Here is a 24860-nt window from a genome sequence, read left to right as displayed (position 1 = left end):
GATGAAGAACCTTGGAACCGCATCTTAAAAAAGGCTAAGTTTTGATAATGGAGAACAGAGCAGCCGAGGTGAAGTTCCTATTTCCTATCCCGAAGCACCCGATAATAACTCATCAAATGGATTTGACTAAATTACATGAAAAATAACAAAATAAAATAATCCACGAGCAAGAAAGAAAGGGAGTCTCATCCCCCACCCACCATCCATCAAATAAAAATATACAATATAGAAGAACCCACACACAACAATGCCCGCCCTCTCCCTGCCCCCTCCCCCAGCCATCCGCCTCCTCAACACCTCCCTCCCCCTCCTCATCCTCTCAGAACGCCTCGCCTTCTACCCGGGCAGCTGCGTCTTCAAACTCGTCTCCTCCGCCGCCTTCCTGGCCGGCCCGCTCTACTACCTCGCGCCCTCCCCTTCGCCCCTCCACTGGCGACCATGGCACCCCTACCACCTGCGCATCGCCGCCGGCCTCCTCTTCTCCGCCGTCGGCGACTACTGCCTCATCCCCGCCCGCGCGGAGTACTACGAGAAACACACCGGACCGCTGGCGGCGCGCAAGGAACGGGCGGGTGATGGCCACGGTATTAACGATGATAACGGTGATAACGATGATAACGATGATAACGATGATAACGATGAGGAAGGAGGAGGAGGAGGAGGAGGAGGCAAAGAAACCATCCACCTCCGTCAAAGTCGGCGTCTGCGCCTTCGCCGCCGCCCACGCCGCGTACATCCTCGCCTTCTTGCAAAACAATACTAGCCACAGCAGCAGCATCTCCGGCACCAGCACAACTGCCGCCGCCGGCTCCTCCTCCTCCTCCTCCTTCTCCCGGCCGATATTCACCAGCACATTCGCCGCCGCAATGCTCCTCGCCAGATGGCTCGGCATCATCTACCCGCCTGCCAACGGGCGCGGGGAGCGGAAGCAACACAAGACCAAGACCAAGGCCAAGGCCACCACCACCACCACCACCACCACCAACGGACCGCAGCGTCTGCTCCGCACGAACGTCCTCAACCTCGCGATCCCAGCCGACATGCGCGCTCTCATCGGCGGCTACGCCGCAATCATCAGCGGGATGTTGGCGGTTGCTGCGTCGACTGCGACTGCGACTGCATGGCCGTATCAGCTTGCGCTGGGCGCGGCCATGTTTGTTGCGTCCGACCTCTTCGTGGCGGAGGATATGTTTGGGAGACGACGACGGCGGCGTGCGCAGCGTCCGGGGTGGCTGCGGCCGGCGTTGGGGTTTGGGTTGTATTTCTGGGCGCAGATGGTGATTGCGGGGACGGTGGGGGAGAGGTGAGGTTTGTTTCGCTGTGGGGGGAAAGGAAACAGATAGAAATGGGATTTATATGGTAACTATGATAACTATGATGTGACGTGACGTGATGGGATGGGATGGGATGAGGGAAGGGAGGATTGGAAAGGGGGCTGAGGCCGCTCCTTTGCCAACTTCTTACAGTACATATATATATATATATATATATATATATAATATAAATTCAACAGTCCCTCCTCTCCCTCCTCTTCCCCGCCCAGCCCAATGCGCTTCGCTTCGAGTTTCACACTCCCTCAGGAAGTTCAGAGATATCGCTAAATAACATGTCCATCCCACTCTCCATTCCCTCAAGTCACTGTGTCGTTTCCCGAACACTTCAAAAGCGAAGACTAAGTATGTATATATGGCCTCACAACTCTTAGCCCATTCACTTGCCACGCCCCAGTGCCCTTGATCTGTACTGTACATATACATACATTTTTAGCGATGCGGAAGTTGGAAAAATCAGCTCAACGGATTCCGTGTATGAATGCTGTTCTCAATCGTTGCGGGGCGGCTGGGTACTGTATGCGTACAGCAGAACACCCACCAGTAACGTTTGAAGCTTAGGTTTTGTCAGAAGAAGCAGAAGAAGATATATAATATATCGCTGGTCAAGCTACGGTGGTTTTATATATACATATATACGGAGTGCAGCTAGTAAAAATGATTCGAATACATACAAAAAAAGAAAAAAGAAATAAATAGAGATGGGGTGAATTGAAACAAACAAACCAACAGGCCTCCACTGAGGCTGATGAAACCCCCCAAAACTCCACGCAATTTTAAAAAAAAAAAAAAAAAAAAAAAAAAAAAAAAAAAAAAAAAACAGTCAAGGAGCAAAAAAAACCACAAAACAAGGGACAGGTTCTTTCTACAATCCTCCAATCAAAAATCCCCTCCTCCGAAATCACCCCCTCCGAAATCCCCCGCCGCCAGTCCATCCTCATACCCCTCCTGATAATCATAATGATCACCAATCGCATCCGCCAACAACGCACCGCCCAACAAGCCACCACCAAGGCCTAGCGCCGCGGCTCCGCCGGGCCCAATGCCGCCAAATCTCTTTCGCTGTTTCGGCGGTGGTCCTGGCGCATATGGCTGCTGCGGGCCATAAAAGGGGGCACCGCCGGCGGGGGCGGCCCCGGGCGGGTAGCCGTTATATCCGTGTGGGCCCGGGTACGGGGACGGCTGATATTGTTGATATGGCTGTTGTTGGTATGGTTGGTTGTAGTTGTGCGGGGGGGCAAAACCGCTGCCACTACCGCTGTTGCTGCTGCCGTGATGGACTTTGGCGGACGCTTTGTTTAATAGTTTGCCGAAGAAGCCGCCGCCGCTGGATCTTTTTGTTTCTTGTGGTTGCTGCCAATGCTGCGGCGGCGGCGGCGATGAATGGGGGTGTTGTTGTTGTTGTTCTTGTTGTTGATATTGTTGCTGTGGTGGAAGTTGCGGGTGTGACGGTGGACTGCCTGCATATTTTTGCTGCCCTTGTTCGTGTCCCTGTTGTGCTCGTTCATCCTCCTCCGCCTGCAACTTTGCGGCTAACTTGGCATCTTCATCTATCATCTGGCTATCTGCAGTTGTACGGGTAGCGGGTCCCGAAGGGCTCCTACTCCGCGCTGGATTATATGGGTTATTCGATCCCAGTTCCAGCCGTGTGGACGAGGAGGTGGTAATGGTAGATGTCTTCATAACATCGCCTGTTGCAGCTTCGTCACCAGCAGCAGTAGCAGTGGTGGCTGGATCACCGGTCGTCGCTGGAGATGCTTGGTCGTATGACGGTGGAAGTGTATCAGGAACTGGAGGTCGTTCCCATTGAGAAATGCCAGTTTTCAAGTTGACGTAGAACCTGTATTTCAGTGTTTGGTGTTAGTGTGTTATGGCGGATGCGTTCCCTTTTCCATGTGCTCTGTGGGCTTGCAATAAGCGATAGGACGCACCATTCCTTGTACTTATCATCGAACTGCACTACCCAGCCATCGGGGACACGGGGAGGTGGAGGACCGGCTGGGGGTGCGAATGGCATGCCTCTGCAATCGATATAGTAGTATCTTGACACGATGCGATGCCTGGCTGGCAGAACAGGGTATGCGTAAGGACTCAAGGCGGGTATATACTATATATTCGAGAAAGGGCAACCCTGGATTGGATATCTGTTCTTGTTCGTGACGGATGCGATGGTTGGCAAATAAATTAGGGCTTGGAGTCCGAATGCGGCAAAGTCGGCAGAGCGGGACATGGCGCTGACGTAATTCCCGTCGCGGAGAGTTGCTCAGCCTTGGATTGTGGCGCAGCTTTAGCAAATGGTAATCTATTCAACAGGGAATGCTCAAATACATAGATATTGATATTACATGTCTTTTTTCATCAGCCGTCAGCTATGGTTCCGTATAACCTGTACATTACATCCGTTTATACAGAAAGAAAAGACAGCCAGAAATAGGCAACGAACCACTGGTTGTTTAGGGCGGCATAGAACCAATCGAGGCAGGCATATGCACCGTGCAAAGCTCATATACAACATCTTCACCTCCTCCGCACTCCTGATCCCGATCCGGCTTCTCTTCCGCTCGCAGCCGCTTTCATTGTCGAATCCAGAGCGGCCATTGGTCCCTGGCTCGTCCCTGCCATCCACCCAGCCAGGTCAAACCCTCCAGCTCCCGCTCCCGCTCCCGCTCCACGGCCAGCACCAGCGGCCCCTCTGGCATTTATATCATTTGCCGCAGCGTTTCGGCCCTTGCGGGATTGTTTTTCAAATTCCGCACGTGTCTCTGGATCCACTGTGTTTTTGAAGTAATTTTGTTAGAGATGGCACCAACGATGTGATGGAAAATGGTTGGGGATCATGGGCGGAAGGTAAACACGTACTCATTTCCATCAGATAAGGCATCCCAACAGTCACACCAAGAGCAAAGACTACGAGTAGAATCATCGGGTTCTTTAACATGCTCAACGGCGAAACTGTAAAACCAAGATTAATTAATCGTTTCGTTTAGTGTATATGGTTTCCTCAAAAGTTTGATTAAAAAAAAAAATAAATAAATAAATATAAATATAAAAAAAAAAAAAAAAAAAAAAAAAAGGAGAAGAATAGAAAAAAAGTTCTCTCTGTTACACGAAAGGACTCAATAAACAAAAAGAAAAAAAAAAAAAAGGGAAACTTACACCCGACCCTCTCTTCATAAAATGTCCTCTTACCCATCACCTTCGCCTCAACAACCACAGCATTCTCAACCTGAATCATGCCCTTCTCCACTCCGCGATTCTCCCACGCATTCCCCCTGAAGGTCTCCCACACGCCCACTACACTACCCTCCGCATCGACATCGACGCGATACGGCGCAAATATATAGTCCCGTGAGTGGATATCGAGGAGGAATGACTGTGGTCCCTGAGCCTGTCCCGAGGGGAACTTGAATACGAAATTTGATTTGCGTGATAGTGGTGCTTTGAGGAGGCGAGCGGGCGCAGAAGCTCCGGAGGCCGATGAAGACGAAGATGAGGAAGGAGAGGAATGAAGGGTAGTGAGGGTCGCGTGTGTGGAAGCTGGGAGGGAATTGGGGTTCGGTAATAGGTTTGAGGGTGGGATTGTGATGGCGAGGATGGAGGCGGAGGTGAAGGTTAGGAGGGAGAGAAGGAGGATATAGAAATATGACGACTTTGAAGAAGGCATAGTCGCTCAAGAGCACAGACAGTGCAAGAGAGGCAGAAGCAAGGTGAAATGGCTGGCTTGTTCTGGCTCCTTGCTTTGTGGAGAAGCTGAGAATTAATATTTGGAGCTGAAGACTGATTTCTGCGGTAAGCGCGTGGTGATCTGGAAATATGTAAACCCGCTCCGATGTCGAGCATCGACGACGGAGACGGAACTCTGTTATCTTTCTCCCAGATGCAATGGGGACAAGAGATCAATGAAATTATTATTATTATTCTTCTTCTTCTTTCATGCTTATTGACAAGTTCTTATGTGATTAGCCCATGTAGGAAAACTCCAAAAAAAAAAAAAAAAAAAAAAAAAAAAAAAGTACAGGCCAAAGCCAAAGTGGAGCCAAAGGTGGATAAGCTTATATTCCCAGGTCAGAACAGAGTTTGTTTGACAGATGTGTGGTCCGTGGACAGGGTGGTTAAGTCCAGGGACGCCGGGCAAAGTCACCAATCAATATCATGCTAGGGCGCGGAAGAAGGAAGGGTATGTGAAAAAGAGATCTTGTTTGGCATAGGTGCGAGTTCTAGCATATTGGTAGACTGGCTTGCCTGAGCATCTATTTGGTGGTTGAACCCCCTGTAATAATCTTATGGGCTCTGGAAAGGAAATATAGATTAGTTTTATTGAACACTGCCAGCCAATAAAGGGCGTCCGCCATTCACTCCGCGACAGAAGGGCTGCATGACACAAGGGTTCTAGGAAAAAACGGTTTCAGTATAGAGAGTCATAGAATAGTAAAGAATGGATCATGTAAAAGTGCAAAACTGCAATTCGGAAATGGCTGCAGATGTATCGCCATCGGAGGTCGAGATGTATCAGGGTGCTGCCAAAATTGAAGGCATCCTAAACTATGCAACGCATCTCCCAAATGCAGTTTCGATGCGCTCAATCTCCTTCCTAAAACCTGTCTCATCCACCCTCCTCCTCTTTCTCGTTGCGTTACCGGGCACATCTGATAGTGTGTGGCGTATTGTGGCTCGTTCGAAGTCAACTATCATTGGGCGTTTGCAAGTTGAGTTCCACAGTATATTTCGTAATTCAGCATCACCGTGGAGTACACCTTTGGAGTGAATGGATCGGAGGGCATGGGACACCAGGGATAAAATATCTTCGGCGTGGCTGGAGTTCGTGCTTTCTTGGACCGGTTCTCCCGCCCAACTTAAGAATAACATGTGGGTGTAAATTCCACCATCATAGTAATAGGGATACTCTGACTCCAGCTGAACAACACCCAGACAGACTGGCTTGAAGCCTATTGTAGACCAGCATTTCATGTTCAAGCTTATGCCGATTCTCGTATTCCACACCCTTGGCGACCAGAGTGTATCCATGTGATGATAGCCTCAGTTTGAACAATGCCCCACAACTTCCTGCCTTGTAGAATGGACAACAGTCGGCATCTGGCCCACGATATGTGGCAAGCTGTGTCTGCATACGAGAGCAGAATTCTTGTACATTTATCTGGCCCTTTTGGTGATCCTGGTGGTTGGGGCATGATGGATCGAATGGGCCACCATCTCTAAGTGCAAGTAGGCATTTCTGAGAGCAGTAGGGGCGAGTTTTATCGCTGGTGGTTTGGCAACATGGGAAGTCTGGTTCGTATCACTGGGTTTTCCATGTCCTTGAGCCCCACTCGGCTTTCCAGGTTGGACAGAGCCTCCCCCTTTGGTCAGGGCAGGGCGTGAAGCAAAAGTAGGAGATGAAGGAGGTGATGATGAGGGAGAATTTGTTGATTGGCGGTCAAATTCAGATGGTCGGCATCCTCCTCTCCCTGATCGTAATGAAATCTTGAGCGGCGAAAGGTCACGCGGTCGTCGACCATGATACAAGGGCGAGGCATTATTAGGCGAGCAGCCGGTGGAGTCTGCTTCAGAATTTCAGAATATTCCACTGGCCAAACATCAAGCCTTTTGGCAGCATCATGCCATTGCTGCGAAACTCGGGGGCATTTCAAGGCAATTACTGTAAATGCTAGAACCTGAGCAACAGCAGTCAACTGGATATCACTGCCCTCAGTTGCCTTGACATTCAAACTTGGGATACAAAGCGCGCATTGAACTGAAGATGGATCATCTGGGATGTGTACAAAGATGAAAGCTTCTCCGGTGCACACATAGCCGTAACGTACGCCTTTGTGCACCATGTAAGAAAAGAGTTGAGTTATGGCTGCAGCAACAAGTCTTCTGCAGCAAGATTCAACGCCATCGGACTCCTGATTGATCGCATCCTGGGCGGGTCGAATCTCTTTGGTTAAGCCCTTGTCCATCTCAGCCCGTGTGAGCTTGTGAGGCGCCTTATATATTCAATTGCAATTGCGGGAATGTGTTCACAGCCTTCCTGTCGATAGATTCAAAATAGATCTGCTTGCCCTACTGTAACCGCAGCAGGTTTCTCCTTACTCTTCTGGGGTTTGTGTTTCTTTTTAAGTTTCTTGACACAGGACCGCTGGGGTTTTGCTGGCCTCCACTTGGCAGGTTCCCCGCTGGGTGGCCCAGGTTTGTATGGCTCTCAAAAGTGATCGGGCCTCGTAGCCCAAATGCATCTCTAAGGGCCTTGTCTTTAGTGATCTTTTCAACTATATCCTGGACTTGATTCTCCATTGTGTCTCGTCTCGTAGTATCGAAGATCCCATTCCGAAGTGATTGGCGCAATGCGCTGGCGAATAGAATCAAGCTGGTGTTTTGATGGATAACTATTGAGCGTCTGCCACACTTCTGACTGCCCATCATTGAAGCTCTCCCATATCTTGATGAGTGAGGGAACTGTCTGATTTGTTACTGGACCCTTGGTTGTTTTGGTAGGGTCTGTCACGATACGAATCCCGAGCAAGAGTTCGTGGCATGCATGAAGGAAGGGAAGCGGGGTTGTAGGCTCTGAATTTGTTGATAGACTTCTGCTTCTTCGCGTTGTTGTCTTTCCTTCCTCGCCTCAGCTTCTGTAGCTTCTCGGAGTCGTTTCTCTTCTTGAAGTTCAGCCAGAAGCTCTTGTACTCGGTCGCTGTCCATGAAACTCAGTCTGTGTCTGGGTCGATAGCTAGCGATGATAGCTAGCGATGATATGCAATTTGAAGAAATCTGATATATCTTGCAATGCTGTGTGATTTCTGGCGACAGGAACGTGGTCTTTATAATTCATTCCATTTGGGCTAGGCCCCAAAACAGTGAGCGCGAATAAGTCTGTAACGGGCGTGCTACGGATTGTACCATCTGCACTATCTGCAACGGGTGTACAAACAGACTAAGCACTATCCTGATACAGATAACAAATTGATAGAGAAAAGAAAGAGAAAAGAGATCAGAAGAAAAGGTTGTATGAAGGGGTTCTTATAGAGGAGGAGTCAGCATGGAAGAATACTGGAGGTCGCGCTCTAGTGGAGTGCAGGACAGAAGAACATCAACGGTTACACAGGAATCATTAGAGACTATGTGATCAGAGAAGGGGAGCGTTCTTACCCAGGTAGGCGCGCGGTAGGGAGTGAGCGAGTGGTGATATCCAAAAGCACAGCAGCTTCAACAGAATATTCACCACCAAACCACGGAGGCAGAGATGGTGAGGTGGAAACCCAACTTGGGGAAACAGGGCTCGCTACGGAGTACAGAGCAGAGCTTTCCAGGACAGCGAGCCGGCCAACGACTGGGAATAACAATTGCTATGCATGCCTTCAAGTTATTATCCAGACCCAGGGTGCATTCTGGTTCTGACTTGTGTGTGTCGTCGATATATGGAGGAGTATGGCAACGCATCCTCGTTATGTTATTTTATTTCATTTCACTTTTAACCTCTTTTGATGATTTTATTCATTTTATTCGTTTGCTCGCTTTTTATTCGATTTCCAACCCCCCCCCCCCAACAAAATATCGTAAGCCGTTGTTGGTTCAGCACATCATGTGGTGGTTGGATATGGATACAAGGACGAAATGGCCGAACCATCGATCACATTGGGGTAAGCATTCGTGAAGGGGGAAGCGCCCCCGATATGTCCAACACGCAACGGTAACGGATCAAAAGATTAGGCCCCGTTAGACCAGGCCGAGACTTCAAATTTCTCTCCGAACGGCGGCTCGGCGGGATAATTGTGACCATTAACGTGATCACCCACCTAACTACCGCTCCCACCTAACGATCGCTCATTTACAATTCAACAAGATGATTAAAATCTACGATATCTCAACAACGCAATTAGATATTAAAATTATATATTAACCATTAAAAGTACATACAAAATACACTATAAAAATATAAATAGTTAATGTAGTTAATACCTGCTGGGTTTGATAATTTGCCCAGAACGTGAAACTCGCTGTCCCGCAGAGATGAAACTAAATTTTTAGTCTTTTAGTTAGTTAACTAGTAGATAAAGATTATGTAATTGTAAATCTTAGTTAGTTAGTTACTTTGGAGATTGCTCAAAGTAGTCATGATGTAAAAGTTTTAAGTTTTATTAAAAATTTTTTTGGTACAGCTACAAGATCAGAAAAAAATGAATAATTTTTTTATTGGTGATTCAGTAATATATCAAAAATCTTTACAATATCATTAAAATTAAAAAATTAGCAACAAAAATATAAAAAGCTAATCATTCTTTAAAATGAATATCTTCAGGATTATTATTATTTAGCTTTTCTGTACAACACACTAAATTAGAGAACGGAGCAAAGAAAAGGAAAATATCTTGTAGAACACTTGAATGAACAAGGTATAAATAAAATTATTAAATTAAAACGTTACAGAAGATGCAGAATAATTGAAGTTTTTTGATGAAATTGTGAGGCAGTAAAACAGTGGATGTTGCAGGACATTTTGACAGATTTGATGATAAAGGTGTGTATTTGATGATAAAGGTGTGTATTTTGAATAAATTGGATGATATTTGAATGATTCTAGAGATACATGGATATTTTGGTTATTTCTGCGGTGTTCTGCTACTATTTTTCAGGGGGTGGCAGAAAATTCTGTTTTCGCAAGCTTTACGTCCGCCACAATAGGTGACCATTAGGATGACCATTAGAATGACCAGCATTATGACCACAAGACAGCCAAACACCATGACAAAAGCCAGGAATTCTGAGAAAACCCGCTAGTTACCCCACTGTCCCGTCGCTCATCAGGTTCATGTGAAAAGGTACTCCGTAATCCTCCAGGAGTTCTTCCGAGACCCAGCGGGAAGCCAAGAATGTTGCGATATTATACATACAGCGTACAGAGAGACATGGGCGCAAGCAGACGAACACAAGGATGTTACAACGGACAGCGAATCCCTATAAAATGTCAAATATTAATTAATAGAAATAGAATGACAAGCGACAAGCCCTGCTTAAGGCAGATTGCTCAGGAAACCAGCAACGGAGTCGTAATACTCTACACCGACTTCGATTTTGACTCCGACGACCGCCGCCACCACCACCACCACCACCAAATCCTACTTCCCAGTGCATAAAATATCTGTGAAGAACAAAAAATTAACATATGGGAGATAGCAATATTACATAAATATAGAAAGAAAGGGGGGGAAATATATATATATATATATATATATATATATATATATATAATGTCTGCCCTGCAAAAACCCCACGACCTACTCTACCGCTATGTCGGTAATAGTCTTGCCTCAGTCCTCTCCTATATTAACTCCTCGCTCCTCACAAAGGCCCTTCTCGCTGTACTCGTGCTCAGTATCCTCCGCTCCGCCAACCGCACCCTCTCAAGCCTGGTTGTGAACAATTGGCAAAGACAGCGGCCATGGGACAACAAGCGCGAACTCGTGCTCCTGACGGGCGGGTGCAGCGGCATTGGAAAACAGATTATGCTCGACCTCGCACAGAAGGGGGTTAGAGTTGTCATTTTAGACGTGGTTGAGCCGAGCTTTAAGCTGCGTATGTCATCCCCCATGTCTTTCCGAATTTGAAGTAGATAGAAATGGAATATAAAGTAAATAAATATATGTCCTGACATTACTCGCAAACGCAGCTCCCAACGTGTTCTTCTACGCAGCTGACGTCACCTCGACCGCCATCATCAAAGCCGTCGGTGACGCCATCCGCGCCGCGCACGGCGACCCAACCGTGTTGATCAACAACGCCGGCGTCGGCTATGGGGGCACCATCCTCGACGAGCCCGAGGAGCGCATCCAGCGCACCTTCCAGGTCAACACCATCTCGCACTTCTGGATGGTGCGCGAGTTCCTGCCGGCCATAATCCGCGAGAACCACGGCCACGTCGTGACGATGGCCAGCATGGCGTCGTTCATCGCGGTGGGTGAGATGGCGGACTACTGCGGCTCGAAGGCGAGTGCGCTGGCGTTCCACGAGGCGCTGACGCAGGAGTTGCGGCTATGGTATAACGCGAAGAAGGTGCGCACGAGCATTGTGCATCCGCTGTGGGTGAGCACGCCGATGATCGAGCAGCTGACGAGGCCCGGGTCGGTGTTCAGCATGCCTGTGATGACAGTTGACGTGGTCTCCAGCGCGGTCGTGAAACAGATCTTGTCGCAGCGGAGCGGGCAGGTTATTGTTCCGTCGCGGCGGTCTGGGATTAGTTTGCTGAGAGCGTTCCCAACATGGTTGCAAGAGAGGGCGAGGGGTGTGGTCTCAAAGGAATTGAAAGCTGTAAGTGATGCAGAAGCAAAGCTGAAGTGAAACAGTAGCGAACCAGCATGAAATATGTCTTGTATATATAATAAGTAGTTATAATAGATAAGAACAATAAAAATTTAAAACCGTGATTGACCAGCTCAGAAGCTCCGACTGCACCTCACACAGAGTTTCACAAGGGTGCTGTCGGGAAGAAATCACATCCAAACTTGAGTCCCACGTCCAAGTTTCCTCAATTCCGGGTTGAGCACCTCGACCACACAGACAAAGGCGGTCGTCATAATTGGCAGCGGCGCAGCCGTCTTTGCCTACATCACGGAAGCCAGAGGTAAATAGTTGCTTGCCGTTAAAGCACAAACCACCATTCAAACCCATCTGGTACTATCCTAGGGTGGGATAGTTCCATGCAGAATGCCAGCCATGGTGTATCAGTGGGGGTCCCCATGTTACAAAAAGCTTAGTGAGGAAGAAAAGTCTAGGGTGCATGCCCATATAGATAACTGCCCGTTCCATTGAGTGGACTGTTGGAGAGGTTGGATCGGGTGGCTCATCCCCTCTGTTACCGGTTGGCGCTGGTGGTAACTGAGCTCTTTTGCCCCGGTAACCTGGATGAACGGTCCCACACTGCCTCGATGATCACGCAACCATTGTCAAAATTTGAGGACATTTGGAAGCAGATAAAGCTGGGAGTCGTAGCCAAGGACGTAGTCGAAAATTCCAGTTACAAGTTGGCTTAAATGGATGCGGAAATCCAACGGCAGTCTCTGCATTGAGCGCTTGCTTGTGGGCAGCAAGCGCCTCTAGGTTGGCATGAAGAATGTCAAATACCACCGGCTCATTAAAGTTCTCGATAAAGCCTTCAACAGAGGAACGTTGTATTGCGCAATCAGTTCCAGACTACTCCGTAGTTTCCGTTAGGCGACTGGGGCCAACAGAGCTCTCTCACACCAGCGCCATTTTCCGGCTAGTGTCAGCTTATTTAGCAAAGTCTTTGTGGCGGCTATGATGGACACACCTGTTTCAGGCGAGATAGCAACACTGGGAGACGAACTGAGGAGGCGGGTACTGTTTTCTGAGGATTCTTAATATCAAGCAATAGCACAATGATAGATGAAATGATGATGGTGATGGATAGAATCACCCACTGGCTTAACTTCTTGGAGGAAGACTCGGCTATCTCTGCCAACAGGTTTGGCTCACTTTCCCTCCGTTTCTGGGGCGTGATCTGTGTCGACATTTTTGGCTTAAAAGCAAAGTCAAAGAAGGCTGGAAATAGTAGTTGAGGTGGGATAGATATTGGACCTTTTGTGAGAGAGCTCGCGGGATCGTGAGGATGATGTTGTTTGCGGCTCTTGGGGATGTTGCACAACTACCTAATCTTCCCTCTATCTTCCAACAAACCGCAGATTCTTGCAGAATCTATGATAATATGTGTGTCTCTACGGAGTACCTTCTCTAGAAATTTAGAGCTAAAAAATTATAAATTGTTCTATTTCTCCACAATTTTCGTAAGATAGATTGATGGATACTATAGTAACTACATGATAATTGATAATTATTGATGAATATACAAACAACTCTATGAAAACTCAACTATACAGCTCATATACTCACTCACACACTCTTGGCGATGACGCTATGGAGCGAAAGCCGACAAACCTGGAATATTTCATCTCCAGTAGGCAAAAAAACAAGATAGAAAATATCTCGATTATGAGTCCCATCCTCGCTGGCTTCCAACCCGCGCGGAATCAATCTGCTTAACCCAATCTTAATTAACTAACTAACTAGTTTATTTGCGACTGAACGTTTCCTCAAGCTTACGGCACCGGGCTTTTGGAACCCCCTCGGAAAGTTTAATATTAATATTGCGATACTCCCCGCCAGATGGCTGCAGGGCAAGGACTCGATGATGTCGTCGCGGCCGCGGTGGCCAGAGAGACAACCCCTGATGGTTCCGGTCAGTGTACTCAATTCGTTCTTTGCTGCTCTACCTGCAGCATCTCTCATTGCTTGACTTCGTTGGCTGGATGCGTTCTATCCTTGGTCTCGTAGCTGATGCGGGGGCCGTGGAATGATAAACATGTAGGAGTCGTCAAGCTAGATCCGTGGCTGGAGCCGTTCAAGGATGCGTTGCGGAGCAGATTCAGCCATACGAATCAATGGATCCAGACAATCAATGAGACGGAGGGCGGATTGGAAGTTTTCAGTCGGGTGCGTTATCTATGTTCAGCCCCACGGTGTCCCTGGCATCATCCCTCCCCCCTTTTGCCTTCCCGGGCTACAGTCCAGATTATGTTAATGGCTGGCTCTACATATTTGCAGGGTTATGAGAAATTCGGTTTCAATGTTAGAGATAATGGAGATATTGTTTACCGGGAATGGGCGCCTAATGTCGTGGATGCACATCTCATTGGGGATTTCAGTGAGTGGGAATTTCATCCTGGAAGGAGTTCTGGGGGGTGGCGGACGGAAGGGCCGGGTTATGGAGTTTGTTTTCTGGTGGGCTACATAACGGTAAACAGCTAATGGATGGATGATTACGACTTCTTCTAGATAATTGGGATCGCAAGGCGACGCCCATGCAGAGGAATGACTTTGGAGTTTGGGAGGTAACAGTGCTTGCGAAGGATGGGATCCCCATCATTCCGCATAACAGCAAGGTCAAGGTGTGTTGCTCTGATTCCCTTCCGCCCAGCCATCCTCGAAGGGATGGATTCCGTGCAGAGAAGAACTAAATAAACGCCTTCGAACCTATTAAAAAAAAAAAATGAACAGATAACCATGACTGCCCCATCCGGCGAGCAACTCGACCGCTTCCCAGCCTGGATCAAACGGGTCACGCAAAACCTTTCCGTCTCTCCTGAATTCCACGCCATATTCTGGAACCCTCCCGCGCAGGACCGCTACGCCTTCAAACAACCGCACCCGCCTAAACCTGCCAGCCTGCGCATCTACGAGGCCCACGTCGGCATCTCCTCCCCCGAGACCCGCGTGGCTACCTATAAGGAGTTTACAAAGAACATGCTCCCGCGCATCCACGGCTTGGGATACAATGCCATCCAGCTCATGGCCATCATGGAACATGCATACTACGCAAGTTTTGGATATCAGGTCAACAATTTCTTTGCAGCCAGTAGCCGCTACGGCACGCCAGAAGAGCTGAAGGAGCTCATCGACACCGCGCATGGCCTGGGGCTGGTGGTGTTATTGGATGTGGTGCATAGCCATGCTTCCAAGAATGTGTTGGACGGGCTGAATATGTTTGACGGGACGGATAATCTGTATTTCCATGCAGGTCCCAAGGGGCAGCATGAGTTGTGGGATAGCCGGTTGTTTAATTACGGGAATCATGAGGTGTTGAGGTTCTTGTTGAGTAACTTGCGGTTCTGGATGGAGGAGTATCAGTTTGACGGGTTTAGGTTCGATGGGGTTACGAGTATGTTGTATATGCATCATGGAATTGGGACGTACGTTATTGTAGCTTTTCTGTTTCCTATTGTGTTAATTGTTTGTGGTGCTCACGGTTCTTTTTGCAGCGGATTCTCCGGTGGGTATCACGAATACTTCGGTCCCAGTGTTGACGAAGACGGCATCACCTACCTTATGCTCGCCAACGAAATGCTCCATCAGATCTACCCAAACTGCATCACAGTCGCGGAGGATGTTTCCGGAATGCCAGCGCTCTGCCTACCGCTTACCCTTGGTGGGCAAGGCTTTGATTATCGCCTCGCCATGGCGATTCCGGATATGTATATCAGGCTGCTCAAGGAACAAAAGGACGAGGAATGGAACATGGGCCATCTCACCTTTACTCTCACCAATCGACGGTATGGCGAGAAGACAATCGCCTACGCCGAGAGCCATGACCAAGCGTGCGTCCTTGCCCCCTCCCCCATCCAAACATCCCACCCAAGGAAGAAGACAATAGAACAATATTATTTCCAAAGAAACCCCAACCAATCCTGACAAATTGAATGAGTTATAGCCTCGTCGGCGACAAATCGCTCATGATGTGGCTCTGCGACAAGGAACTGTACACGCACATGTCCGTCCTAACCGAACTCACCCCCGTCATCGCGCGTGGCCTCAGCCTGCACAAGATGATCCGGCTGCTCACCCACGGCCTGGGCGGCGAAGGGTACCTGAGCTTCGAGGGCAACGAATTCGGACACCCCGAGTGGCTCGACTTTCCGCGCGCGGGCAACAACAACAGCTACTGGTACGCGCGGCGGCAGCTCAACCTCACCGAGGACCCGCTGCTGCGCTACAAGTTCCTGAACGACTTCGACCGGGCGATGCAGGTTGCCGAGGAGAAATATGGCTGGCTGCATGCGCCGCAGGCATTTGTGAGCCAGAAGCACGAGGAGAACAAGGTGATAGTGTTTGAGCGGGCGGGACTTGTGTGGGTGTTTAATTTCCATGCCACGAGGAGCTGGGCGGACTATATGATTGGGGTGGGGGGGAAGGGGAGAACGTACAGGATTGTGCTGGATACGGATGCGGAGGGCTTCGGGGGCTTCGGAAGGGTTGAGGCGGGGACGAGGTTCTTTACGAGAGGGGAAGGGTGGGATGGGAGGGAGGACAGTTTGATGGTATACGTGCCGACGAGGACGGCGCTGGTAGGTTTAACCCCCGTTGTCTTTTCCAAGGTGCAAGTCTTTCTATGCTGATGCTGACATGATGATAGGTGCTGGCGCCCGAGGAGGAGACCGAGGGATAATGTAGTTGTATGCGTTCTCCATGCGATGTAACAATGGCTAGAGGGACTGGTTCGGATAGTTAATTGTCAGATTAGTTAGTTATGGAAATTGTTCTTATATTTATCGATATGTTATATTTAACGATCCAAGGATAACTAACGTATTTCACCACTTCCTGAGACAACACCACTTTCTGAGACACTAAGTCACATGATATAAAACTCTATAGAACTTGCTTGGCTTCACCATGAGGCTACTGGTTCTAGACATCAACATAGAGATGCAAGTTATGTCTAGGTGTTGTACACAGGCTCTGTACAACTGGAGTAAATAGAAATTAGAAGAAGAAGAAGAAGAAGAGAAGAAGAGAAAGAAATTGAGATTTTAAAATAGAAAAATTCTCAAATAAAAAGTTGTGTGAGAATGAATCTATTCACTGCAACTACAATACATATGCCTTCATACAGAATCAATCACAATGAGGGCAGATATGAGCAGTATGCTCAGCACTTTTATATACACTACAAAGTCAAAAAGTTTGTTGTCTCATTACAATTCTCTCAGTATCAATTTCATTTATCTGAATTTTCACAGTTTGTACAGAGTCTCTATTATCAACATTTTGCTGAACAGAAAAATTTTCACTTTTCTCATCTTTTTATGCATGTTTAACTGCATTTTTTAAAGTATTATATATACTCTTTCTCTTTCTTTTCTATTTCTTATGTACAGTTTTAAGCTCTATATTTTCTTGTGTAAATTATTAATTATTGCTTTCTCATAATTAAGAAAGAGTTTATTCAGAAATCGATTGCTTGAATTTGAAAGAGATTTTATACAATTTTTCATTCAATTTTAAAATTTTACAGATTGCTGTTATACTTTCTCAACATTTTTGAAAATTGTTGAAATTCAGAGTTCTTCAGTGTCATGTGAAGTGTTTGATGAAAAAGATATGTGTATTGACTGAAATTTTGATAGAACTCTCTAAAAGTTGTATAGATATAATTCAGTAGCTTTAAATTCATTTTATATAATTTAGGTTTCGTCGCCATTTTGATGGTCATGCCGCACCAACCTCGAAACGCTCCCCCTCTGGCAGTCTGTTTTCATTCACCTCGCCGGGTGAGCCAGAGGCCACACTTTTTTCATGCCGGGTCACTCAAAATGGATCCCTTCCCATCTGCCGGCCACTATCTTCCCTCCATGGGAGAGATGTGGCCTTCTGCTCTTCCGATTTCACTCCCGATGTGTCCGCGAGTATCATCAAGTAACCATTCCAGCTTGACATCGTCCCCCACAGGCTATTTTACTGTTTACATTCACACCATCATTCTTCGTCTCATCCTTCTCTTGTTCTGCCTCCTCTCCTCACCTGTCCACACTCCGATCTCTTCAGCATCGTCGGCGGGGGCTCCTTCTTGCCTGACTCGCAGCATGCCTGCTTCCCATGCAGCTGATGGTAGCGAGTTCTGCAACAGCGAATCGGACCACGCCGATGATATGTTCTCAGACGACAGCGACGGCAATACCGACGTGACCGAGGAGACTGACAGTGAGGATAGCGACGACAGCGACGACAGCGATGGGGAGAGCTCAGAAGATGACAAGCTTCCTCCTCCCGAACATTATGAGGCCGAGGAGACTACTCTTGATGTCAAACGCCTCCGGCAACGTCGCTTGAGGAAAGCAGCAGTTGATAACATGGATAGAGTCCGAGACCACTGGCACCAGTGAGTGTGATCTCAAGTGTTCCCCAAACCAACCCGCTAACCGTGGAGGCTCTCAGATACTGCGAGTACATGAGGAGGGATGTGCTCGACGCCTACCGGACACTGTCCATCCAATCCATTAAAGGGTTCCTCAGCTGGGCTTGCGACCAGCGTCGCAGCAAAGGGGGAAGAAGGCGGCCGGGGATCCAAGCTGTCAGCTCCCTGAGAACCTTCTGGAAGCAGTTTTCCCAGCTCTATAAGCAAGACACGGGTGAGAGCATCGATCCTCTGACCATGGCTCAAGCACAGGATGTAATTATGGCTCCTACCCCAGTATCTGATCCTCTCCTTTCTGGTATCTCCGTCTAAACTATTGCGGCAGGTGATCGAGCTCATCGCCGATGAGAAGAAGCTCAGCCGCGAGAAGAGGCCGGGGGAGCCCATGTACATTGACGACCTGGCGGAGTACCTCCGTGTGCTTCTGGTCACAAATGAGATGGAGTTCATGATCAACTGACTGCACGTCGAGCTGATCCTCTTCTGCCAGGTCGCGGGCGTCACAGGCAATCGGCCAGATGCCTTGACCCAGCTTCAGTATCGGGATCTGGAGCTCACACTGGTCCGGGACCCCCATTCCAGCGCACCCCGTCTGTGCGTCGGGCTGACCGCCCACTTCACCAAGACCTTTTTGGGCATGAAGGATGCGTAAGTGTTCCCCCATCGGCCGCCTTGTTCTTTCACGAGCCGACTAACTCCGTGTTCAGGAACACTTTTTGGCTTCCGGAGATCATCTATGACCCAACTCTGGTGCTCAGTCCTCATGTCTTCCTTCTGGGGATGCTGTTCCACATCCAGGCATTCAAGTCACCAGGCATCAGACGCCCCGAGGACCTCTACAGCCTGGGCGTCCTGGATGGACTCAACCAGCAGGAACTACCGCTGCGGGATGATCTGGCGGATCTGTTCGTCTTCTGCTCGGCCGTCCGCGAAGGAGGTGGCGTCCGGATTGCGCACGAGATCCGGTTGACCACAGCGTCGGTACGGACTCGGATGAAAAAGGGCGGCGAGATCACGGGCTTCCAGCAGGCCACGAAGCCTTATGTCCTCCGTGATGCAGCGGCGAAGGGTTTTAACGAGAGTCGTAAGTGTCCATCTGTCCCTTCCTCCCCTTCTCGCTTCGAGAGCGAGCATGCCTGTTGATGATGCTGCCGTCGAACAGCGGACGTGAGCGATTCTCTCCAGAACCTGATGCTCCAGCACGCCAGCATCGATACATTCCTCAAACACTATCTGGACCGAAACATCACCGCTGATGTCCTCAGCATCTACCGTGGCCTCGAGCCGCAGAAGGCGCTGATGAGGATGGTGTGCTCGATGAGCCAGTCCATCGACCCTCACCGACCGTGGAAGCTGACGCCGGAGCAGTCGAGATCGGTAAATGACCAGCCACACATCCTGAAGATCGCTCGAAGAGTCGCACACCTGAAGAAGCGCCGTGACTCTACCGCAAGCTTGCTGAGCGGTCGGGTGGGACAGAGGTACCGGCGGAAGGCCGAGAAAAACCGACGATGGGAAGCGAAATACAGGCGCCGGGTTGAGAAGCACGAGAGACGAGATGAGAGATATCACAAGGCCGTTCGTCGGCTCCGCAGCGAGAAGCAACGCGCGAGGGTCGAGCTCAAGCGTAAGATTCTAGAGCGATACCGGCAGGAACAACCTGTGATCGACAGCGAGCGGCAGCTCTCCGGAAAGGTCGTCGATGAGGACGTGAGGGGTGCACTGGAGCGGTCTGGGTACATGACACCCGAACAGATGATCATGATCGACGCGGTCCTCACGCTGCCGCCAAAGACCCCAGAGGCGGAACTGCAATGACGGATCACTGCCATCCACACTGTCAGTGCATACTGCGGTGCTGAGGAGGGGCCGCTCTGCCGTCGACGTGGTCGTGGCTCCAGCCCCAAGCCGACCACCGTGAAACCAATGGCGTCAAGGTAGAAGTGATGGCCCAGCCACCATCCAGCACACTCCTTGAGTCGGCCGTTCGAGCGGTCCGGACGGAACAGCGACCCAAAATATGCTTTCTCTGTTTGCAGAACACCAAACTCTCGCTGGCGGACCGAGTCTTATTCATTCCATGAGCCGGGGGACCTGACCAAACATTTTCAGAGGCGGCATCTGAAGAAGTTCCAGCTGATGGATTGCGATATTATAAGGGTTACCTCGTCGGGCTGGTCTCCTTCGCCCTGATATCTGCGCGCACGTTCTACTCTGGCTTTGATTGATTGTATTTACATTGCAGCCTCTCGTTGGATCTACTACCTATGCCAGGTTTTTGGTTCTCTGTTATAAATTCATCCGTGGTAATGAGTCCTTGTCGTGTTTTGGTATAGAGAGAAGCCATATCCATCGCATATCTTCTATTTCGCGCAGTCAAAGCCCAAATCTGCCTACCCAGATCATCCGGGAACATAGCGGCTTCATCCACAGCACACTTCTCAGTCGTTAAGTACCACTCACAGCCCAAGATTGTTTCGTTGCCAGAGCGGCGTGCCATCACATCAAACCGAGAATACCACATAAATATATGGCGATGAAAGTGGTCCTGATTCAATGTTTCAGGGCTGTAATGTTCAAGGAGCACTCGTCGAGCTGCTTGATGATGATTGAGTAGATTTACCCAGTTTCCAAGGTATTCCTGAAAATCAAACAACTCTCTCAGCGCCGAGCAGCCATACATGAGGGAAGGAACATACCTCAACTGCTGTAAGCTGCAGAATTGTCAATAACATGGCATCAGTGTGTTGCTCGCCTGACTGAAGTGACTTCAACAGCCCTGAACTAGACCGGTTATAGTATCCAAGAAAGGTCCTCTCATCACCACAACATTGTTGGAAACAAGACATGGCTTTAGTAAGAGAATCGCCTCGGCACGCTCCTGCCCTTAAAAATGGGTCAATCAAACCACGTACACCAACCAAATCACGCCTTGGCGTCCTTCTGGACCGGACCGAGGCAGAGACAACTAGAATAGATCAGCCACAGGCCCTGACGAGGCATTAAGGTCGTGCATGTAATTAGACTAGAAAGGATAGATGAGAAGAACCCAAGACCCTCAAAGCCCATTCAAATCATTTTCCCTTTGCATGCTCTGCGTCTAAAACGCTTCCTTCCAAACCCACCCGTCCTCCCCATCTCCCTCCGTTGCCCTCCCTGCCCAACCGTCCTAACCTCTCCTCTGCACAATCTACATCGCTATCACTCCTGTTACCCCCTGTACCATCACAAACACACCCTCTGCCCAATCGTCCCCCTTCCAGCATCCCATCACGCCGAAACAGTGACGACGGGCAAATTCAGTCACCGACTGTTCTATCCAACGATTTCGATAGAGTCTTTAGGGAGAACGGGATCGTTGAGGGCCTCGTTGAAAGCAGAACCTACGCAGACTTAACCCCCGATATCATTTCCTGTGGTGATGGCGTGGTGGAAGACTCGTGGCAGAGCGATATGGACCGAAGCCAAGAGCAGAAGAAAGAAACGTCAGTGGTTCCGGAGTCGTTCCCGAGCGCTACTACGCCCCAACCAACTTCGATTCCAGAGCCACTCACCAGTAGCAGTATACCCGAACCCATTACGGGCTACAGAGGTGGAGGCTTGTTTGTTCGAGTCGGACCGGGAGCAAGATGGAACACGGAATCAAGAATGGCCACATGGCAGCCCAGGTGAGTCTACGCCGCATTCCTTTTCTCATGGGCCCGTGTTCCTCACACCATGTTTTGTAGATGCGCCAATCGTGATAGAGGCAGAGACGAGGACTAAGAATGTATCCACGGCACAGGGGGATTTGGCATTCCCTAGCGAGGATGCAGATACCACTTGTGCCATGTCGGTGGTCCACTCGGTGAAGCCGGATCAACGTAAGGGTGAGACTGGCGCCCGCAACAACGGGCAACGCCAATCCCCCTTCACGGGGCCGCATCGCCGATCCGAAACCGAGCCCATGGAGACTATGGTCGCGGTTGTGGTTCCAGCCATCTCACGTTGCCAGCAAGACCCGGTAATCCCCAAGGGGAACGAAAGCGAACGGCATGTTCCCTTGACCCGCCAACGGAAGGCCCGGCAAAAGTCAATGCGTCAAGTTTTGACGAGCCAGCACCGTCGTACCCCTGGTAGCCCCGCGCGGCCTGCGAGTGACAATGGGGCTGAGTCGGACGTAAGACGCACGAGCGATCTCTCTGACGACTCGGATGAAGATTACACTGCGAGTAGCGACGACGGTGATTCAGTGAAGACACCAGCGAAGCGACGCAAACTTTCCTCGCGGTCAGCCGTTACCACCTCACGCCGAGCTCCGTCTCGGTCTCGACCCCGGGTTGCGCGAGCCGTTGGGGATCATCGACAGACAGAGCGGAAGCCTCGCAGCGTACCATCAGTAGCCGCCGCAGAGCGCTCCGTAGGCTCCACACGCGCGGGTCAGAAACGGTGCAAGCGCTCCAGCCCTGTGGTGCCCGCCGGCGGCGCCGAGCAGACTTTGAGCCCGCGGCTATTGTCGCCGGAGGACATTTCTACGCTGGTGTCCGCCTTTGCCCAAAAGCTTCTGGACCTCCGCAGGGATTCTTCGACCGACGCCATGCGTGGCACGGATGAGGAGGTAGCTGTGGTTCATGCTGACGAGAGTGCAAGCGAGGATGAAAGGATTGGAGAGCGGGGCAGGAAAAGGCCTCGATGGACCCGGGAAGATGATAGGCGTCTAAAGGACCTGAAGACGCGGGGTTGGCGCTGGTGGGAGATCGAGCAGCAGTTTCCAGGGCGAACAAAAAGCGCCCTGCAGCAGCGATGGTCGACATTCCCGGCAAGGGAAGCATCGCCAGTAACTGACGTGCAGAAGCAAGAATGTAAGCCGATAAACTGATTCCTGTAAACGTTTAGGATGCGTACAAACTGGTTCTGCACAGACGCAGGGAAAGGTGCTTGCAGATGTATTCCAACTTTGTCATTATATTGATTTCACTGGTGACTGCGCAAGCTTTCTGAGCCTTGAATTACTTTCGCCGGTTCAAATCCCGCGAACTTACCAAATCAACGCCCATATTGTCCAACGGCCCGCTATGATTCGTATGCTTATACCTCAGTATATAGCTTCACCTCCATAGCCAGTAAGATACTTTAACAAATTCAACATGCGCTACGTTCTACGGACAGCTCAAGGCACTGCACGTGACATATCATTTGACGTACTCCTCTAGTTTTGAGGTTGGGACAGGTTGATCTGACTTCTGCCCGAAAAGAGAATTTTCTTGCGCTAGGTAGTTTTCCTGATTCTCAGCCCCTCCATCAGCCACGGGTCAAATACGAGCTCTTCGGCAGTCGGCCTTTCCTCAGGTAACCAACGTAGAATCCTTTGAAGAAACTCCAGAAATCCCTTTTTGTTTTCTCCCTCGAGATCTTCTGCAAGCAGTTCAAGGGAGATGTCAGGGATGGGTGCAAAACCTCTCCATTGACCTTGAATATTTTGTCAATGTTAGCAGAAAATATGAGGTTCGCCACTCTGTAGATTTGAGCATGTATTCACATACCGTTCTTGTCCCACCATATAGAACTCATCTCACTTCGTTCCAGAAACTCCCTGGGAGGAGGTCCCATGATAGCAACCATCTCTGCAAGGTGGAGTGTATCATCCAGAAGTTGTTGATCATTCCTGGCTTGGAAGAGGGTTCGCCCAGCTACGAGGTCCCAAAACTGACCAAATAGTAATTGAAAAGCATGTCAACTAAACCTGTCAAAATATAACCAAAGGGTAATTGTCACTGACCACCATAGCAATGCTCCAAATATCAACTTTATTGTCCCAATTCATCTTGAGAATAACCTCTGGTGCTCTGTAGACATCTGGCATAATATCTTGTCCTTTGTGGTCTTCATCTGCGAATCTGGCCTCGCCAAAATCGGTTATAATAGGTAGGCACCGTGTACGGGGAATCCGCCGGCTCTTGTAAATGACGCGATCGTCCAAAACCTTTCTCGGTGCAGGTTGTTTCAACTCAGCCTCTTCGAATACCGAGAACACATTAGGATCGTCAATCTCAAGGAGCATGTTTCTGGATTGGAGGTCTGTATGGACAATGTTGGCTGAATGTAGGAAGTCAAGCCCACCCAGGATTTGTCGTAACGGATGCTTCAAAAGTTGTATAGCCAGAGTCCCTGTAGGCCGAAGGTCGAGCATCTGTTCCAAACTCAATCCCAATGGTTGTTGAACAAGGCACACATGAGTGCCATGTGGGCCGATCACTTCGAACGAGTCGTATAGTTGTCGAAAGAGATTTTTGCCGGGATGGCCAGATTGAGATTGAATTGAATTGAGATGATTGTAGATTCTAATCTCATGATTCGGCTTTGAGGAGGCAACACAAAGCTTTAGTACGACATGTCGAGACTCACTAGTTAGTGAAAGTAAAGTTAGCATATTAGACTTATTGTGGACTGCAACAACATGATAGATAAATGTACGCACTGTAGATCACGACCGAGCCATACAGTCGATGTCACTCCGTATCCTAGTTTCCCAACAATTTGATATCTGTTGTTGAAAATTTCGCCTATTTGAGCTGGGTAATACTTCTCTGCCTTATATGTTGGAAGGGTTTCTTCCTCAATCTTTTCAGAGACATCAGTCAAGTCAAATCCGGAGCCTGGAAATGTGAGGGGAGATATTAGCTGGGAGAACGTCATTCTCTGAGTTCCATTGAATCGTCGCGAAGCGTGAGGAACGGCAGAATTCAAAGACAGGAAAGGTCGGCTTCTGGAGAATGCAGACCGCACATAAA

The 24860-nt window shown here is 49.2% G+C and overlaps 9 protein-coding genes across 9 annotated transcripts; 6 read left to right on the top strand and 3 right to left on the bottom strand.

Annotated features, from left to right (window-relative positions):
* Positions 1-247: 247 nt before the first annotated feature.
* Positions 248-1307, top strand: HCAG_06957 (predicted protein; the record flags this gene model as incomplete). Its single annotated transcript, XM_001539302.1, has 2 exons — positions 248-522; positions 644-1307. The coding sequence occupies 2 exons, from the start codon at positions 248-250 to the stop codon at positions 1305-1307; spliced, it is 939 nt and encodes a 312-aa protein (XP_001539352.1).
* A 903-nt stretch (positions 1308-2210) lies between these two features.
* Positions 2211-4995, bottom strand: HCAG_06956 (predicted protein; the record flags this gene model as incomplete). Its single annotated transcript, XM_001539301.1, has 5 exons — positions 2211-3171; positions 3263-3391; positions 3853-4102; positions 4191-4283; positions 4488-4995. 5 exons carry the CDS (start codon positions 4993-4995, stop codon positions 2211-2213), a joined length of 1941 nt encoding a protein of 646 aa, XP_001539351.1.
* An 807-nt stretch (positions 4996-5802) lies between these two features.
* On the top strand, positions 5803-6360 carry HCAG_06955 (predicted protein; the record flags this gene model as incomplete). The annotated part of the gene is made up of 2 exons (XM_001539300.1): positions 5803-6049; positions 6287-6360. The coding sequence occupies 2 exons, from the start codon at positions 5803-5805 to the stop codon at positions 6358-6360; spliced, it is 321 nt and encodes a 106-aa protein (XP_001539350.1).
* A 4216-nt stretch (positions 6361-10576) lies between these two features.
* HCAG_06954 (conserved hypothetical protein) lies at positions 10577-11954 on the top strand (the record flags this gene model as incomplete). The annotated part of the gene is made up of 3 exons (XM_001539299.1): positions 10577-10901; positions 10996-11633; positions 11883-11954. The coding sequence occupies 3 exons, from the start codon at positions 10577-10579 to the stop codon at positions 11952-11954; spliced, it is 1035 nt and encodes a 344-aa protein (XP_001539349.1).
* Positions 11955-13505: 1551 nt separating this feature from the next.
* On the top strand, positions 13506-16341 carry HCAG_06953 (1,4-alpha-glucan branching enzyme; the record flags this gene model as incomplete). Its single annotated transcript, XM_001539298.1, has 8 exons — positions 13506-13578; positions 13708-13832; positions 13944-14043; positions 14175-14287; positions 14397-15088; positions 15158-15493; positions 15607-16240; positions 16309-16341. The coding sequence occupies 8 exons, from the start codon at positions 13506-13508 to the stop codon at positions 16339-16341; spliced, it is 2106 nt and encodes a 701-aa protein (XP_001539348.1).
* Positions 16342-17758: 1417 nt separating this feature from the next.
* Positions 17759-19908, top strand: HCAG_06952 (predicted protein; the record flags this gene model as incomplete). Its single annotated transcript, XM_001539297.1, has 6 exons — positions 17759-18054; positions 18111-18345; positions 18416-18517; positions 18581-18738; positions 18798-19174; positions 19253-19908. 6 exons carry the CDS (start codon positions 17759-17761, stop codon positions 19906-19908), a joined length of 1824 nt encoding a protein of 607 aa, XP_001539347.1.
* Positions 19909-20299: 391 nt separating this feature from the next.
* On the bottom strand, positions 20300-20939 carry HCAG_06951 (predicted protein; the record flags this gene model as incomplete). The annotated part of the gene is made up of 2 exons (XM_001539296.1): positions 20300-20731; positions 20790-20939. 2 exons carry the CDS (start codon positions 20937-20939, stop codon positions 20300-20302), a joined length of 582 nt encoding a protein of 193 aa, XP_001539346.1.
* Positions 20940-21511: 572 nt separating this feature from the next.
* HCAG_06950 (predicted protein) lies at positions 21512-22948 on the top strand (the record flags this gene model as incomplete). The annotated part of the gene is made up of 2 exons (XM_001539295.1): positions 21512-21758; positions 21819-22948. The coding sequence occupies 2 exons, from the start codon at positions 21512-21514 to the stop codon at positions 22946-22948; spliced, it is 1377 nt and encodes a 458-aa protein (XP_001539345.1).
* A 390-nt stretch (positions 22949-23338) lies between these two features.
* HCAG_06949 (predicted protein) lies at positions 23339-24765 on the bottom strand (the record flags this gene model as incomplete). The annotated part of the gene is made up of 4 exons (XM_001539294.1): positions 23339-23538; positions 23613-23775; positions 23849-24473; positions 24548-24765. 4 exons carry the CDS (start codon positions 24763-24765, stop codon positions 23339-23341), a joined length of 1206 nt encoding a protein of 401 aa, XP_001539344.1.
* Between the last annotated feature and the right edge of the window lie 95 nt (positions 24766-24860).

Source organism: Histoplasma capsulatum, genomic scaffold (genome assembly GCF_000149585.1).
Source record: "Histoplasma capsulatum NAm1 scaffold_6 genomic scaffold, whole genome shotgun sequence".
NCBI classification, from domain to species: Eukaryota; Fungi; Ascomycota; class Eurotiomycetes; order Onygenales; family Ajellomycetaceae; genus Histoplasma; species Histoplasma mississippiense.
The sequence above is the reverse complement of the archived record's forward strand: the minus strand, read 5'-3'. Positions and strand labels throughout refer to the sequence as shown.